Consider the following 16,782-nt stretch of genomic DNA (forward strand, 5'->3'; position numbering starts at 1 on the left):
GGTCACCTGCAGTACCAACCAGTCTTTGATAGAAGAGAAGACTGGTGTACTATGTGCGGTACTTTTGATCTCAGCAGCCCGACTCCATACCTAGGTATTCACTGCAAGAGATATATCAATCCCTGACTGCCGGGGAGAAAGAGTCTGTCTGTCTGTCACAAGCACAATCCAGGTAGCCTCCTCACACCATGATTGTTTGATTTTCTCCAGTGAATATTAATATTATATGACCACCTTGTGCCGGTCTCACTGAATCAATCCTCAATTGAAGATGTGAAAGACTCTGCTCAATACTTTCACTCTTCCCTTCTCTTCCTCATACATCCTTTCCCTCTTGCCAGCCTACACAGTAATCATTTGCTCTCCCCCCAAACTCGGCCGGTCGAAAATGTCTCAGGCCCAGGACGACAGTCTTGCTGCTGCAGTGGCATCCGTCGATCTCGATCTCAATGATGGCGACAATGCTGGCGACGGCCCTGTGAACAACATAGAAGCTACCGTCAACGTCAACGGCACGGCAACTCCTGCGAACACCATCGACGCCGACGAAGAAGAAGAATATGGAGAAATCGTTAATGATCTCCCACCACCCGAGGTCAAAAAGAAGAAGAAAAAGAAGAACCGCAAACCACCCAGTAAACGAGGCCTGGTACGTTTCTAACCATCGAGGACCTCGACACCAACCCGCGATCCGAACACCTACACAGACACTGACCCTACACTCCAAAACCTTCAGGACAAACCCACCGGTTTCGAAGCCTTCTTCGCAGATACACCAATAACCCCATCCGAACATGCCGAGGAGCAAGAACTCTACCATCCGTAAGCATTCCACTTCCACTTCCCAGCCCTGGACCCTTTCAGAGACCCTTTCAGAGACCCTCCCAGAGGCATTCCAGCACACCACTACCAACTAACCACTCCTCGCCAGAAACATCGCATTCGTCGACCGCATCCTCACAGCCATCGCACGCTTCGAACGGACCCGCAAACTCACTCCCGAACGCCGCGACATGCTCTACAAGTACCTGGTCTTCGGTAGTGTCGAAGTCGGGCCCAACGCGCACCAAGGCGGCCAAGGTCAAGGTCAAGACCGAGACACCGAGGACATGGACAAGACCCAGCTGCTCGCCGCCATGAGCCAAGCCTCCGTCAGCGACGACAAGCGCCACCTCGGCACCGCGACCAGCCTGTACGATGTCGACTTCCAAGGCGTCATGAAAGCCTTCCTCAGCCGCCGAGCCCGACTCCTGTACGGCTTCGAGCTGCGGGACCAAGTATCTACCCTGACCACCACCCTCGAGCGGTTCATGGACTATCTGCTCCAACACGATGTATGCCCCGAGTACCGCGACGACGTCCTAGCCACACGAAACCTTTGCCGCGAGTCCACCTCCGAGCTGTGGGACGTGGCCGAGGCAACACGCCGGCTCCCCGGAGACTTCAACATCGCCTGCTCGACTCTATTTGGCGGCTACTACTCGGAAAACTACGACGGGAGCGCCGAATGGGAGACCGACGCTCGAGACGAGAACGTCTTCGTCGGCATGAACCCCGAAGAAGCTCAGCAAGTCATTCACTTCGGCGTGGCAGGCGCAGCAGACGAGCCCGTCTACAAGGCATACGCGGCAGCCGTTGATAACGGCCGCCTGTTGGCCGTCGACTCGGTCCAAGAGCATGCCGGATTTCAAATCACAAAGATCGAGCCGCCAACCGACGAATGCAAAGAATTGTACACGACCACTTCCCAACATTTCCGTCCAGTGGGTCGTGTCTATGCAAAGCCGTGGACCAATCCCGACCAGCAACCCCAGGATCTCACCACTGCCGAGAAAGTAGCACCGGTCGCGCCGGCAGCGAAAAACGATGAGGAGAAGAACCAGTATGTCTTCTTTGTCGAGTCCATCTTGCAGTCACACCTGCGCGTTGGCATGAAAGTCGAAGCCACGATCCGCACGCTCAACTGCGGAATCATGTTTTTCGACGACGTACTGAATGTCTTCCCTACATTCGACGAGTACGTGGTCAACGAGCTGATGGCTGGATGGAAGGCGCCACGACCCCTTAAGGGCGCTTTTGACTATGTTGAGAGCGAGCTTGGAGGTGAAGATGGTGGTCCGGAGAACATTGATGAGGGCGAGATTGAAGGTGAAGGTGAAGGTGAAGGTGAAGGTGAAGGCGAAGGCCGAGGCCGGTGATGGAAACAGGTGTTCGTGGCCCATTGGATCAATGCTCTCCCCTTCAGCCCATATCGAGCTCCGAGTCAGTTCGAGTGAGAGAGTGCTATTAGCGCCCGACCACCCATAAGAGTATCCAAAAGGGCTATGAAGCGATGAATTAGAAAGGAATTTATTTTGATCCCAATACCTAGGTACTCAACTCAAAGAACAGAGCCTTTTCCCCCGGTAGTACTAGTAATTCAGCTCTGTCGCTAAAAGCAAGAAGCAAGAAGCAAGCACAAGAACATATCCATCTGTCCGCCTAAATGTTCATCAATCAATCCCTCGACCATATCATTCACAAGAAAGGCATGTCCGTTCAATCCATGTAGCCTATCCAATCCTCATGAAAAAGGACGCCTTCCTCTCATACACACTCTGTACTAGGGTATAGTTTGATCCGAGCCGATTCCAACGTAGGCTCATTAGGCTCTGTCAACCTCGCTCCTAACTCAGCCGATTAAGCACCTTTTTCCCCAACAAAAGTACACTCTTCCTCCTATGTCCTTCGGGATCACTCTCGGCGCCGTCATCGTGCTGACCCTCACGCCCAGCAGATTGACCGCCATGACTCGTGCTCGCAACATCTCTATGACTCTCGCTCTTGCCGAGACTCAAGGGTCCAAAATGCACGCCGCGTCCTTTGGCTGTATCGCTCGTGAAGTGTCGACCGATCGTATCTTTGAACAAAGTCCTTGGCCCGCTGGTATGTGAATGCGAACTGGCCGTACTGGGTCGTGGAGGGGCCCCCATCGTCCCTTGGCCATTAGCACTCGCGGCCGCGTTCCCGTTCCCATTCATGCTTGGTGGCGGCACAGACCGCGGGACCTGCAACGTCGCGTTCCTGGGCAGATTGATATTCGAGCTCCAGCTCCCACTTCTGAGCAATGGACTTGGCGCCCCTCCAAACACGGTAACCTTATGACCGTTCTCGCGCGTCGTGGGACTCTGAAAAGTGATCCCGGACCCTTCAAAATCATCTTCCTTCCCGTCCTGGCTGAAACTATACAGGCTCGTACTCTCGCTGGTTCCCGACAATTGCAGATTGATATCACTGTTCGGAATCGTCGAAGTCATGGCAACCTCCTTGAGCCGCTCTACTTGCTTCTTGTTCGGGCGGGGATGACTGAACTTGTTGCCAATGATCGCGCCAGTATGAGATATCAACGCACGAATCACATCCTTTTTCAGCCTGAGCGCCAGATCGAGATTCGACCACGTCTTGTTGCGGTACTCGAGCGTGGGCATGCGGAAGACAAAGTCGTGGAGATCCTCAATGTTGCGGTCACCTTTGCCCTTGTAGCTCAGGCAGATGATGAATGAGTTCAACTTGACGTGCGCAAGCGTCATGTAATTCGAGGCGCGAGACATCATTTGCGACAGGTCGTCTGAGGGCTTCTCTTTCTTGTCTTTGCTCTTTTTGCCGATTGCGCCGCGCTCTTTGCTCGTTGTTCGGTGCAGCACGTTAAGCCTCTTTTCTTCTGAGTTACCCAGCCCCACGAGACTACTTGACGACGCGTCGTTCTTCTTGTTCGAGCGCAGACTGCCTGACGATCCTTTACGCGTCGGCTCTTTCAACACAGCCCGAGCATTCGATGTGTTAAAATGTTTGAAGAATTTGTGATGCTCTGGGGCAAGGCCGAGTCCCTTGTACTTGCCCTGCGTCGTGGACGGAGTGGCCTTCTCTTTGTAATTCAGGCTGTAAGTTGGCTTGAGTCTTCTTGCCATCTCCCCGGGGGAGGTGTCACGTTTCTGTTCCATGCTGGGACCACGAAGGTCTGTTTGTGACATCAAAGCATTCTGCGCAGCTTCGAGTTCTTGATCGTTACCCTCGTCAAGCGGTTCCATGTACTGTACCATCAGAGGCGAGGAGTCGTTGCTTTCGAAAGCATTCGATCCGACGCCCGGAAAGATGTATTCGAACAGCTTCTTGCCGAGCTCGCGCTCTAGCTGCACCTTCAGTGGGTGGACGGTGACGTAGAATTGCTCAAGCACTGGGATCCCGGCAATGGCTTCGAGCATGTACCATTGCACTTCCAACATCTTTTGCGGCTGCATCATGTTAGTTCGTCGGTCTGCAGACTCGTAGTACGGCCCGATGATCTCCGGATACAGCGCGTTGGTCAGAAGATTCCAGCCTCGGATATGTTCAACTTCGAGTGCATTGTGGTTGGATCCATCACTGTTGTCAATCCGTTCATAGGCAGCATTACCGAGTTGGAATTCAGTCAGAGGTTGATCCTTGTCGAGCATTAGATGCCATACGATTTCCGAGGCGCTCAAATACCAACGCAGAAGGCCGGTTGTTTCTAGGGCTTTGCGATCGTCATTCCTCTGTTGAGAAGTGTTGATAGCTTTCATGATGAAGAACAATTCGTCTTCGCAGCTGGCAAGATCTTTCTCGAGATTGATTCGATCTTGCCACCCATGCTTGTCCAGGTATTTCGCATTGATCTGGAAGTGCAACTTGATATCCTCTAGTTGCCGAATGCGCTCTTGGAGCCTTTGGGCAATTTCTGGCGCACCTCGCAAATCGCTGAAGTCCGAAGCAAGCATGATCTTCTCCAGCCGTTCGCTTCTCGTTTTTTCCAGTGGCTCACTGTAGAGCAATAGGTCCAGAACAATGATATACATAGTGTAATATTGCTGGGAGTCGCATCGTGCACGAACTCTCGGGAAGTCGACCCATAGGTGGTCGATACGGTCTTCTCTGCGAGACGGATTCGCCTTTTCGCCCTTCCCATCGCTCTCAACTTCTTCATTGTACTTGAGACGTAGTGGATTGTATTTCTCGTAGCGCAGGCTTGCCGACGTCTTCTGGATCACTCTTTGGAAGCCAAAGGGCTCCAAGTGGAAATCAAACATCGCCTCCAGAGAAACCCACGGAGGCCATGCTGAGCCAGGGGCATTACCATATCTGTTACCAGAGTAGAGGTGGAGATACTGAGCCAGGGTTTTCTGACTAGCCACGAAGAATTGTGCGCCATCCATGTCCAGGGCGAACCGGCGTTGAACAAGGCCGCTGACGTCGTCCGACATTCGAGCCTTGTCCATGATTGAAACAACCTTCAACTGCATGCCCTTGGTTGCAATCAGAACAGCCGCCTTCTCGTTCTTCTCACTTTGCAGCTGTATCTGAGGAGCAATCAATCGGAGGTGATAGCTGTTCATGGCTTGGAAGTTTTCCGCTATCTTGTCTCCAAGGTCAGCAGTAGAAGGCCTTCGTTCTGAAGTGGAATCAGCAGACTCCTCTTGGGGTTCGGCATCTTTGTCTGTGTCGCCCACATGGACAAACCGGGTTGCATCTCTGAGAAGTTGATTTATTCGATCCTGAACAACAGAATCTTCGTCCTTCTCGTCTGTTGGCGACATAACGCTGGGAGTGGCCGGGATGGGGGGCGCGTCTTTGTTTTCCTGTCTACGCCGCAGCTCTTTAGCTTTTGCTTGTTCCTCGACAATGTCGAGAATAAACTTAACGGCACGCCGCGACATATAGTAGACAAAACCCCGTCGCTGGCTGACTTGGTGACTGTAACGAAGAATAATATTCCTCAGTGAATTGTTCCACTTGAGTTGAGCGTTGTGAATGATGAATCGGTTGTTGAAATCACTCGAGAACTCGTCATGGCTGGACGAGTAAAGCGCATCCATGTCGATTTGAGGAGTGACATTGCTTTGTGCGTCCACCAATTCCGTTGCAGAAGTTGCAGTGCTTCCAGGTCCATGCGAACTACTCTTTTCCGAATCCTGGACCTCGCCTGGATTGCCATGAACCATAAGACGTTGCAGACCATGTTGCAGAAATCTTCGCTTGCTGTCCAATTCTTTTCGTTGCGCCACCAGAGTCTGCTGCTTGTCCATGACTGATTTGTCGTGATCGCCCTCACGAATCACCCTGAGCTCATGTTGACTCATTATGCGCATATGTGCTTCAAGCTTTTCCTCAAGATCGTGGAGTCTGTTCTCGATCAGGTTCATCTGCACTTTCCGCGGGTCATTGTGACGAGACATGACACACAAATGCGTATCTTCATCGCCAAACGGGCTCGTGCGAGATTCATCCCCTTGGATGCCGCCGTTACCGTGATCGGTCTGTCTGAAATATGTAAAACGCGGCGTGAAGGCCAGTGGCAGAATTTTGGTTTCCGGATTCGACTCGGCTGGCAACACCCAATCCAACTCCACGAAGTCGTCCATATCGATCCAGGTGAAGTCACGATCAGGTATCGTAAATTGGGACATGTCGATATTGGCTGACACTTCCTGAAACGAAGATAGTGTTTCGTCGGTCGCTTTCTGCAGGTCTTCCGCGGTAGTGCCAGCTATGCTGGCCGCCACAGCTCGAAGATCCGCTCTCATAAAATCAAGTTCGGCTCTGTAGATCTTCATACCACTCGTTCTCATTTGCTTCGACTTCCCCTTCGACAAGGTATCAAAATACTCTCGTCGCTGGTGAAGATCAAGCATGAAACTGTCTATCTTGATTTTGAGGCCGGTAGCAGAAACGACGTCTTCCTGGTAGTCTTCAACATCTTTGTGCTTATACACATGGGCGATGAAAAGCGGGGATAGCAGGAGGCCATATTTGATGGTTGCCAAATGCCGGCCAAACTTCTTGCTGGACTTCTCAACCCCTCGCCACAACGGACCCTGTCGTACAGGCAGGGACATCACCCCCGAGAACAAGGACCACCAGTTGAAGAAGTGAGAGAAGAACCTCGGACTCAGGTGCACGCTGTTGTAGCTCTCCGAAGGCGAACCATCAGCGCCTAGCCAGTCGCGATCGAATGGTGCAGCAACAGCGACAGAAAGATGGACATGCTGACTTCTGAAGCCGCGGAATGCATCATAGCGCTTGAAGTCGACGCCCTGCGTCATGGCGGGATTTCTCAAAACCACATCGTAATGTGGAATGAAGCTGGACGAGCGGCCTCCGCCCTCTAGGTCGCGCTCGAACACCAGACCAGCAGTCCATTGGACGTTGCCGGAGACTTTCATGATGACCTTTTTGAAGAGCGCGGTATTCTTTTGAGAACCATTGCTGGACATACTGTCGGTGTCCTGGGTGCTTCGTTGTTCCGGGGCGCTGCGAGCTTCGTGGCTGTAGTCCGGAATGGCCAAGATGTACTCACCGCTTCGGACGGTCATGAACTCGCGAGGATCATCGCTTGAGTGTATCGACCACTGCACCTCGTTGCGCCAGCACATCACAAATCCCGCTCCGTAGCCCGTCACCACATATGGATCTCTGGAGCCTTTCAGTCGCAACTGCACATCGCCGTCTCCTTTCCAATTGACGATCAGACGTGAGTGAAAGCTCATGCGGATCTTGTCCCAGAAGCCAACTCGTTCTGATGGATCGATCTCCGGTTTTGTGAAACCCTCGATTGTCATCATCATGTCCTGGATAACTGGTTGGTAGGAGGTACCCCAAGTCATCGATGTTGGTAAGCTGGTGTTGATGTCGACGACAGGCTGGGAAAATGTCTTGACTGGAGACACGGTTCTTCGAACGTCGATATAGAAACCTGGAATATCCTCTCCGCTTTGTGCGTGTTGTCCTTTGGGTACCACTTCTACTTTAACGTGCCGTATGGATTGCTCATCCCGAAATTCTTCGGCAATGACAAAGTCGGTTTTCAATGACCAGCTGGGTAGACGAGCGGACTGCCCTGGTCGTATTGCAGGAATGTGGAGAAGATTTAAAGGATAGTCCCGGAGCATTACCCGGGCTTCGCCCATGTCAAGGCTGAAGTTCAAGGGAATCAGAAGGGCGTATTGGGTGTCGTAAGGCATACCTTTCCCTATCTCATGAAGAAAGTTCGGCAGGCCACTCGAAGGAAAGGAGGGTTTGTCGATTAGGAGATGCAAGTCGCTGATAATCAGCGTCATCAAGCCAGGCCTGTTCGGCATGCCAAGAATAGCCTCATGCTCACCTCCATCGTGAGGTGGTTCATCCGCTCCTGAGAACATTTGTCGAATGCTCTTGATTGTGTTGTTCTGGAGCCTCATCATCCAGTCCACGCGCCTTTTCCAACTCCTAGCATTGTGTTCTTGAAGCCTCTCCCATGCCTCACCGGCTTGTATTTTGGCGCTGCTTGTCAAGGCGCACGTGCCTTCACGATCATACCGGAGCCGCGCGGATTCTCTACGTCTGCCTCTTGAAGCAGATCGTTTCCTTGGGGTGATGTCGGCGCTTCGAGAACGACGAGTGGCATGCTCCGTTGTGTCTGGGGAGTTCTGACGACTTGAACGCCCGCGGTACCTCGATATCGACCGTGGCCTTCTCTCTTCATGTAGCCTCTTCACTTTCAAGCGGTATGCGTCCTCTCGCGCAAGTCGTTGCTTCTGCTCAATGCGGCCAGCATGGTAGATTACCCCGAGCTTCCACTCGAATGGATCATCCTCGAGCTCGAAACAAAGTGCTTTTGATCGGAACGATATCCGAGGGACTTTCTTCGGCGCAACAGGCTCTTTCTTCAATATGTACTCATTTGTCCTTGTTTTGAAACGATGGTGCAATTGGACAATTGCTTTGCTTGTGTTGACAAAATTGTCGAAGACCTTGTACATTTGTAGACCATAAGGCACAGCCAAGCGGATGAACTCTGTTGAAACATCGATAGACCGTTCTTCAGTCGTGCCATGCTGAGTCTTCCTCCTGCTATGCCGGAGATCTAAGCGGAGATTGCTGGCTGAGACAATCCGGGTGTAAACGTTTCTCAAATGGGGCGCTTCAACATGTAGTCGTACGAGATCGGCCCTCAAGAATGGTGCAGACCATCTGTGCCGACCGCCGGAGACCTGATAGACCTGTAACATCATGGGCGGGTCAGCTGGCATCTGACCTTTGATCTGGACATAATGGGCCTTGACATCAATGACAGAAAGTTCTTGACCAAGAGGCACGGGTGCGTGTGTTGCGGCATCGGCCTTAATCGATGTTGGGTGACCATGCACATCTGGTATGGTCCTGGCGGGACCCCAGAAGGCATCTTTCACAATCGAGCCCGCAACGCCTATTGAATAAAATCGGTATAGGGAGAATTCCAGATAAACTGCACGAACTGAAGAATGGATATGGAACAGCGGTCCTTGCTGGTCTCTGGAAGTGCTGAAAGCAACCTCAAACCTGGGAATTGACGTAAAGGGTTTTGATTCCCAGCTGTCGAGAGATTCAATAATGAAGCCCTCTAAACCCTTGACATGAACAGTGAGACGTCGTCCATCAGTAGGATCAATGTGACGATGTCGTGGCGGTGAAGTGGGCGGCGAGAGATGTCTGCTAGGGGAAAACGTGTCATCGAAACGTGCTGTATTACTCGTCTTCCTCCGTGTAAGGGACTTTCGGGCCATGTCCATTCTAGAGGTGGTATAGTGTGACGTCCAAGATTCGAGCTCCAAGGCAAGACCTCGTGTTTGGCCTGAGACGCTGGAATCCACTCCAGCTGTTTCAACGCTGAAGCTAGAGCCCTCAAATGTCGCCTCGATGACCCAAGATGGCAGCTTTCTCAAGAAAGATGTGGACGCAGGTTTCGAAGCGGGAGTTTTCTCTGCTGGTGCATGGCGTTTGAAATGTCGTACAATACTATAAATGGCTTTGCTGACCTCCTCACGTACCATAAGGATAGAAAAGGTGCGTAAATTCCCAGCAATGCTGACAGCGATTTCGGTGGACGCGGCAACCTGGATTTTGATCTCCAGTGCTTCAGTGATGATTATATTGTGCCTGACGCCTGTAGATGCCTGGTAGTAGAGCTGATGAGACATTACGCGAAAGTTCGACCCTAATGAGTACAATAACTCGCCGCCAGCCGAATGTGATGACTCAACGTCCAGAGAAATCGAGGTAATGGAGGATATGATCATGTCGTATTCGCCTGCGGCAGAATGGGTAGGATTGGCCACTGGTAGTATAAATCGGACCACCGGCTCGTGGATGGAAAACTTGATACTCGCTTTCGGGAGAAGTCTCGATATGAGACGGTGTCGATTTTGTGGCGGTCTCTGCGACGAAGTGCTGTGGGATTGAGCAACGGCTAACAATCTCATCAAATGGGGCGGTACCAGGTCCAGTGATGGAGAGGTGACCACGAAGTTGGCGAATAGGATGTTTGCATTTCTCTCAGCAACGTCCCTCTCTTGCGTGAAACTCATGGTTTTGGCTGGCAAGGTTGTTCTAATCGTTGTGGTAGCCATGGGGATGTACATGATCTTGTTTGTCTGAAAATCGTCCTCATCCAAACTGACTGATATCGATACTGCTGCAACAAGAGCTTGATGAGCAACATCCTCCCTTGAAAAATACATACGGTGAGCCGGAGAGTTCTGATCAAGCCTGTGCAAGTCGACGCCAATCTCGTGTATTACCACGTTCGCAACCAAGGGGAGGTTAGCCTGCCTGAGCGACACGATTTCTTTCGAGATGCGCACGAAACTCAGGCCAATCTGGATTTCTTGAACACTCCGTAATACCGAGCTGAAGAACTCTTTGGAGTCCGCCACAGTTTGCACGATGGAAGCCTCTCGGCTTCCTGGCTGATCAAGCTCTTCAACCAAATCCTCAAAGGAGATTTCCTCTGCCGGGCTCAAAGGCTGAGGTCGTTGAGAAGATTTTGATATGTTCTTCGCTCGTTGGGTAAAATGTAGGATCTCATCGACGGGAATATAGAGGCGGCCTCCTTTGATGGCGATCGACGTATCCCGTAGGCCTTCGCGTTCTTTGTACAAAAGTCCGTGTACATTGACTGTCATATTGTCCAAGATCTCCGTCGGATCGCGACCACCAGCTCCGAGCAGAATGCTCCTGATAGTCAGTACCCATTCTGCTGGCTTTTGGCTGCCGAGAGGTTCCTTTTTGTGACGAAAAAGACGACCACGGTCAAGTAACCTCCGTCTTGTGTAGACTGCCATGGTGAAGTTCGACACCTGCACATAACCGACGCCAATGACCTCGGCAGTGGTGTTAACAAAGCTGATGTCGAACATGCGGAGAAGGTGTATTTGTCGGTGGATGCGCTTGAGCCGCTCCTTTATATTCGTCAACTTCTTCCACAGCTTGCTTCTCCCATCCAGCTTCCGACGCCCGCGGCTCTTCAAGGTATCTTTTGCATCGGCGGGTTCTTCGACATCTTTCGCGCCACCAGGTTTCGAGGAGGAGTTCTCGTAGACGGCAGGGTCGATGGTAACCTTCAATTCTTCGAACACAAGACTTATCCATGTTGGCTGAGCAAACGTCGGTCTGTGAAGGCTCAGCCCAAGTCCTCGCAGATCTATCCTCAGTCCTTCTCTTGGAGTATAAGATATGTGTCTCAGACTGAAATAGCCAATCCTCTGTATGGAGACGCCAGTAGCGATGCGCAAGATGGCCAGTATGACGAAGGAGGATAAGTAGAGCAGGATAAAGACCGCAGCGACCGAAGTGGCATTGAGTAGAGGCATTTTTGCGATCTCTACGCTATCGTCGAACCGTCAGGAAATCGATGAGTTGTGGGCGGACCGTTATCATCTCGTTCGTGGCTCGAAGTTGTCGCATTCGACGCTGGAGAACCAGCAAAACCGCTCGAGTAGCTCAGCTCTTGCCATTGCCATGCATACAGTGCTCCGAAAGTTCGAATACAGAAAAAACCAGGAACTTTCGTTCTTCAGATTGCTTTCTCGCAAACGACCAGGTGCTGGCTTTCACCGTGGACTGCGCAACAAACTCCAAAGTCCGAGACCTCGATTATGCGGTAGGCGACAAGGGTGCACCTTCTCGAAGACGTCGATGGTGTTCAGCTGGTCGCTTGAACTACACATCGATGGGGCTGCAACCGTTGGATACCCAGGTACTTGCGATGAATAACAGAGCGAGAGGTTGCCGGCGAGCCCGGTCGATGCTCATGCTGCGGAGAGTTGCAGTGCAGCTGGAATGCTCGTGCGGGCCACAAATACGAGATCAACTTTAACTGGAGACAACGAGCAGGCTAAAACCTAGGCGGGCATTGGGCTCATTAGGCTAGGAAGGTTTAGGTGAAGGTCACTGGAGGGCCCCGATGGGTACAACCAGTGGCAGTGGATCTTAGAGAATATGCCGCCCGAAAGCACCAAATCAAGCGAAGATGCTGTGCAGCCATTTTAGCTATCGATTGGTGAGTCAGCCTGAGAAGAGGATTACCGTGGTACGAATACAAGCTTATTAGGCGAGAATGCTGAAATATGCTTAGGCCCATCAGGGCCTGTGCTACCAAAAATGCTTGACTCCTCACTTCCAGGAGCTGCTTCCACAAGGCTTCCATCCTATCAACTTCACCACAGCACTCAACCCACTCTATGAACCCCAAGATGATGGGCGTTTGACATAGCCACTCTCCACCACATTCACTTCACGGGACAATTTCGTAGACCTTCTGCATCCTCATTGTGAGACGGCTTCTGCCACTGGTACGGCGTACCGACCGTGTCCTTTCAACATCTTTGACGCACGTCGATAGGGATGCCTGCTCTGTAATACAGATCTCAAGGATTTGGGACACCAGACTTGTTTTTATCATATCAGCCCGGCCATTTTCCTGCTCCTGATAGCCCGGCATTGTAGCTTGGGAGCTCGCCTTGTCACTTGGTTGCCACGACGAACTCACCTCGTGGCCACTAAGCTAATGGTGGGATCTCGGTACCCTCTGTCATTCTGATAGGCGCCACAATTCGTTTCAGCTTGAGGTATCTTTAGATTTTTGTTGTGGTTGTTGGATTCGATCTGGCATCTGCTGTTTGCTGGCTGCACGTAGGTCGGCAATTTGATCGTCCAAGATTGAAATTTCCGCCTCAATCTTGAGAAGTCTGTGAAGGAGCATGTCTCCGTACTCTTTGTCGGAAAGAGACTTCATCGGAACCAGGCCAGCAATGCCTTGTTGAAGTCGTGAGGGGAACTGTTTGAAATCGAATTTGAAGAAACCTCCCGTAGTATTCAATCCTGCTTGCGAGACGGCTGCAAGGGCCCCAAAAATCATGGTCCCAGGTATTACAGCACCACGCCGTACTAACAATGGTCAGGAGATATGTAGACTTGAAGAATCACAGCACTCACAGAAGGATCCAGCGACTGCTCCAGCACAGGACCCGGCGAGGCCACTCGCAGCAACGAGTTCTAGTGATCCATGTCGAGATTTAGGGTCTCCAAGCAGAACCCTACGGCAGTCTCATTACCGGTCAGCTTCTTGCGAACAATTTTGAAGGTGATACAAACAGAAATATGTTGTTCCTGCACAGAACCATTGTACCCCGGATATCGTAGTATATAGCAGTGGCCTAGGAGTTACTATAAGAGTACCAGCGACACCTCCATATGCGGCGCCCAATATTCCTGTCACAAAGGTCAGCAACAGGCAGAGTGCTTTTCTTACAAAATCTAGCAATACCTGTAGCGGTGCCTACACCCAAAGCAGGGACTACCGGTCTTATAAAAGTCCTGCCGAGAGTGTTTGGCTCATCATCTTCAGCCATGTCGAGCTTGTAGACAGGGAGATAGAACCCTGTTGACGGGGAATGCTCCCGCTTCACAAGCTGAATATGTTCGTGATTGCGGCTCATACACCTTGTCGTCTCAGGGGTGGGTGCGAACTCATAGGACTTAACGTGCTTACTCGGCTCAAGGGACGTCTCTGCCTTTTATCTAGACCTGCCGGCTGTCGGCTGCGAGGGGGTGAGATATCGCCGTGTGACGGTGGCCGTGCCCTGCCGTTGAGCCAGCTGCAAGTGTCTTCCCGGAAAGTTCACGCCAAGCCCCGAGAGAAGTCGCAAGAGGCGGACACTCGACTCCAGACATTTCATTGCTATCAAGTGCGCCATCATTGACAGCGCTCTTTCGACGATTCTTACGAGCTTCTGTGTCTAGGCTTGTCTGGTCTGCGCATCTACACAGACCTCATCAGGCCTGCTCTTGACTTCGAACCATCGCCTCCCAGCCAGTCGCACAATTCCCGTGCGCCTGCTGAGATTTTCCAATCATGGGTACGAACGACGGCTGCCTTCCTGCGCAGCACTCTGGCGCTGGAAAAATGCTCATATTGTCCTTGCTAACGACTCGTAGGTCCCAAAAAGAACCAGAAGATGTCCCTCGGGACCTTCTTGCAAGATGAAAGTCCGTCTCAACACAGATCCACTCCAGTCGATCATTCTGACTGACCATCGCAGATTATGGCTCGTGGGCCGACGAGATGGAGGATATGCCTTTGCCTGGTAAGATTCCATCCACAATTCTAGCCCCCGAAAAGGAAGACTGCTGACGGCAGAATAGCCTCCGACTCTCGACCCAGCTACGCTACCGAGCGACGAACCTTCGGCTCGACGACTGGCATGGGCGGCGGATTTTCAGGTTAGCATATCCAAGTGAATGGTAGATGGAAACGGGGAACTGATACAATCAAACAGAACGACGAGATACATTCCCTTCACGAGAGCAATTGCCCCTTCCCACTGAACCTCCATATACTGCCCACCTAGCGAACCTTTCATTCGACGCCACCCAAGGAGACATCAGCGACTTCTTCGGGGATTGCGAAGTCACCAACGTCCGCATTGTGGAGGACAAGATGGATCGAAAGCCAAAGGGGTTTGGATATGTCGAGTTCGGCACATTGGATGGTCTTAAGAACGCGCTAGCCCTCAGCGGCAGTAATCTGGCTGGTCGCTCAGTACGCATCAGCGTCGCAGAGCCCCGTAAGTGGGAGAACCGAGTACACTGACTGCAAAAAACTGACCCGTTTGCAGCCAAAGACAGGCAAGACGGCCGAGACTTCAGTGACTGGTCGAGAAAAGGACCTCTCCCAGATTTACCAAACAGTCAGCGAAGAGTATCCGATCGACCAGGTGGGTTCGGCGGTGGCCGCAGCTTCGACAACACGTCGGATGCAGGTAGCGAACGGGGCCAACGTCGTGGCTTCGGTGAGGGAGATGGTAAGGTCAGAGACTTCTCAAACTGGGAAAGAAGAGGTCCATTGTCACCTGTATCACCCGCCCCGACTTCCCTTCGTGAAGGCGGTAGACAAGGAAGCAAGGATGGTGGATTCCGCAGGAACTCACCAGCTTGGGGTGAGGGCCGGTCTCAAGACGGTTCTCGACCACCGAGACGCGAATTCACCGAAAGACCTCCTCCTGAACGACAAGCTACAGCATCGGAAATGGACAATCAATGGCGAGCTAGAATGCGACCTGACGCTCCGGCCAAAGCGCCTACTCCTGAGGCCAGCGAACCTTCTTCTCCGCCCCCAGCTCCGGCTCCTGCAACCAGACCAAAGCTGAATCTGCAGAAGAGGACCGTCTCTGAAGCTGATCCGAAAGGATCTTCTGCCCCGGCTTCTGACTCCAAGGCTAGTCCATTTGGCGCCGCACGTCCGGTTGATACGGCCGCCAAAGAGAAGGAAGTCGAAGAGAAGCGACAATTAGCCATCCGACAGAAACGCGAGGCTGAAGAAAAGGCCAAGGCTGAGAAAGCGGAGGAGCGCCGGCTGGCGAAAGAGAAGGGTGACCTTGAAAAATCCAAGGAGCCAACCAGCAAAGAGAACAAGGAACACAAAGAAAATAAAGACATCAGAGAGTCCAAAGACATTAGAAACACGACTGAGACCAGCGAGACCAGAGACACTTCCGCGTCCAAGGAAAATGGTGAAGAAACCTCTCAACAAACCACTCCAAAATACGACATTCTGCGTCGCGCTGACTCCGGCATGAACGATATGGTTGCAGACGACCACGAAGAGGAGGTTGAGGAGGGCCTTCCTGTCGATGACAAGGCGGTCAAGCCCAAGGAAGTTGTCCAAGAGCCACCAAGCCGTGCCAATGGTTCATGGCGAAACGCACCAGCAGCTCAGGCTCCTGAAGGAAGCACAACCGCGGCGTTGGAAGAAGAGGGATGGAGCACGGTCTCAAAGCCTTCCAAACAACGCAACAACCGTCGAAACTACCCATCAAGAGCTATTGCATCATAATTGTCCAAATGATCTTGTTTGGCATCATTGACCGTCTATCGATGGTGAGGTACATGAAGGCTTACTTCTGGTTCTATGTACATCTAGATCTCTCTCTCCCCTTCTTGACTGGGATGCTTGTGCCAGCAGTGGCGGGTACGGGATGGTGGCAGTCCTCAGCACTTTTGGTTAACCTTCTCGCCTTACATCTTTCTCTTATGGGCGCTGATGGTGGGCTCTTTGCTTTCTTCGAGCATTGCGGAGTTCGGGAAAAGTACTTGTTTTGCTACTGGAGAAAGTTGTGGCAGGCACCGCAGGAGGATTCAAGAAGAGTAGTCTCCCAACCCGTATCACACATGTACCTGCCAACAGGCCCAGCTTCAGCGGAGCACCGGGTTTTAGACGAACCATAGATTATGTTGCTCTCTGAAAGCCCTTTCTTGGCATGACTTGCTGTCCAGATCTCTGCCATCATTGTAATCAGATAAGTGGCGAGGCTCTGTTCGACTGTTCGTAGTTACCAGCGAGTCCAGGTAAGGTACCACGGGTACTTAAAGGTGAAACCAGAAAAGACGCCAAGCCCTACTCGTAGATAACCGATGGTGAAGGTTTGGCCAATC

General features: G+C 51.9%; 4 protein-coding genes across 6 annotated transcripts; 2 read left to right on the top strand and 2 right to left on the bottom strand.

Annotated features, from left to right (window-relative positions):
* The first annotated feature begins 71 nt into the window (after nt 1-71).
* Nucleotides 72-2,459, top strand: PV05_00467. Of its 2 annotated transcripts, XM_013465364.1 has the most exons (3): nt 72-649; nt 737-822; nt 932-2,459. In XM_013465364.1, the coding sequence occupies exons 1-3, from the start codon at nt 389-391 to the stop codon at nt 2,196-2,198; spliced, it is 1,614 nt and encodes a 537-aa protein (XP_013320818.1). In that variant the 5' UTR covers nt 72-388; the 3' UTR covers nt 2,199-2,459. The 2 variants fall into 2 exon arrangements, with proteins under 2 accessions (XP_013320818.1, XP_013320817.1); XM_013465363.1 differs by having other exon boundaries at nt 72-822.
* PV05_00468 (uncharacterized protein) lies at nt 2,334-12,136 on the bottom strand. The gene has a single exon (XM_013465365.1). The coding sequence runs from the start codon at nt 11,658-11,660 to the stop codon at nt 2,667-2,669; it is 8,994 nt and encodes a 2,997-aa protein (XP_013320819.1). The 5' UTR covers nt 11,661-12,136; the 3' UTR covers nt 2,334-2,666.
* Nucleotides 12,137-12,399: 263 nt separating this feature from the next.
* Nucleotides 12,400-13,904, bottom strand: PV05_00469. 2 transcript variants are annotated; one of them, XM_013465366.1, is made up of 5 exons: nt 13,841-13,904; nt 13,616-13,791; nt 13,444-13,560; nt 13,285-13,395; nt 12,400-13,236 (listed from the first exon to the last, which is right to left on the bottom strand). In XM_013465366.1, exons 2-5 carry the CDS (start codon nt 13,785-13,787, stop codon nt 12,908-12,910), a joined length of 729 nt encoding a protein of 242 aa, XP_013320820.1. In that variant the 5' UTR covers nt 13,788-13,791; nt 13,841-13,904; the 3' UTR covers nt 12,400-12,907. The 2 variants fall into 2 exon arrangements, with proteins under 2 accessions (XP_013320820.1, XP_013320821.1); XM_013465367.1 differs by having other exon boundaries at nt 13,616-13,904.
* Nucleotides 13,905-14,041: 137 nt separating this feature from the next.
* On the top strand, nt 14,042-16,611 carry PV05_00470 (uncharacterized protein). Its single transcript, XM_013465368.1, has 6 exons — nt 14,042-14,207; nt 14,287-14,337; nt 14,391-14,435; nt 14,494-14,571; nt 14,628-14,915; nt 14,967-16,611. The coding sequence occupies exons 1-6, from the start codon at nt 14,204-14,206 to the stop codon at nt 16,181-16,183; spliced, it is 1,683 nt and encodes a 560-aa protein (XP_013320822.1). The 5' UTR covers nt 14,042-14,203; the 3' UTR covers nt 16,184-16,611.
* The last annotated feature ends 171 nt before the right edge of the window (nt 16,612-16,782 follow it).

The sequence above is a fragment of the Exophiala xenobiotica genome (genome assembly GCF_000835505.1).
Source record: "Exophiala xenobiotica strain CBS 118157 unplaced genomic scaffold supercont1.1, whole genome shotgun sequence".
Taxonomy (NCBI): Eukaryota; Fungi; Ascomycota; class Eurotiomycetes; order Chaetothyriales; family Herpotrichiellaceae; genus Exophiala; species Exophiala xenobiotica.

Bases quoted from the DNA above. Each gene is read 5' to 3' on its own strand.
- PV05_00468 (XM_013465365.1), bottom strand. From the start codon at position 11,660: ATGCCTCTACTCAATGCCACTTCGGTCGCTGCGGTCTTTATCCTGCTC.
- PV05_00470 (XM_013465368.1), top strand. The intron at 14,436-14,493 runs GTAAGATTCCAT...ACGGCAGAATAG, and splicing joins GGAGGATATGCCTTTGCCTG to CCTCCGACTCTCGACCCAGC. The intron at 14,572-14,627 runs GTTAGCATATCC...ACAATCAAACAG, and splicing joins CATGGGCGGCGGATTTTCAG to AACGACGAGATACATTCCCT.
- PV05_00469 (XM_013465366.1), bottom strand. From the start codon at position 13,787: ATGAGCCGCAATCACGAACATATTCAGCTTGTGAAGCGGGAGCATTCC. The intron at 13,396-13,443 runs GTTTGTATCACC...ACCGGTAATGAG, and splicing joins TGCAGGAACAACATATTTCT to ACTGCCGTAGGGTTCTGCTT. The intron at 13,237-13,284 runs GTGAGTGCTGTG...GACCATTGTTAG, and splicing joins AGCAGTCGCTGGATCCTTCT to TACGGCGTGGTGCTGTAATA.
- PV05_00467 (XM_013465364.1), top strand. From the start codon at position 389: ATGTCTCAGGCCCAGGACGACAGTCTTGCTGCTGCAGTGGCATCCGTC. The intron at 650-736 runs GTACGTTTCTAA...CAAAACCTTCAG, and splicing joins CACCCAGTAAACGAGGCCTG to GACAAACCCACCGGTTTCGA. The intron at 823-931 runs GTAAGCATTCCA...ACTCCTCGCCAG, and splicing joins GAGCAAGAACTCTACCATCC to AAACATCGCATTCGTCGACC.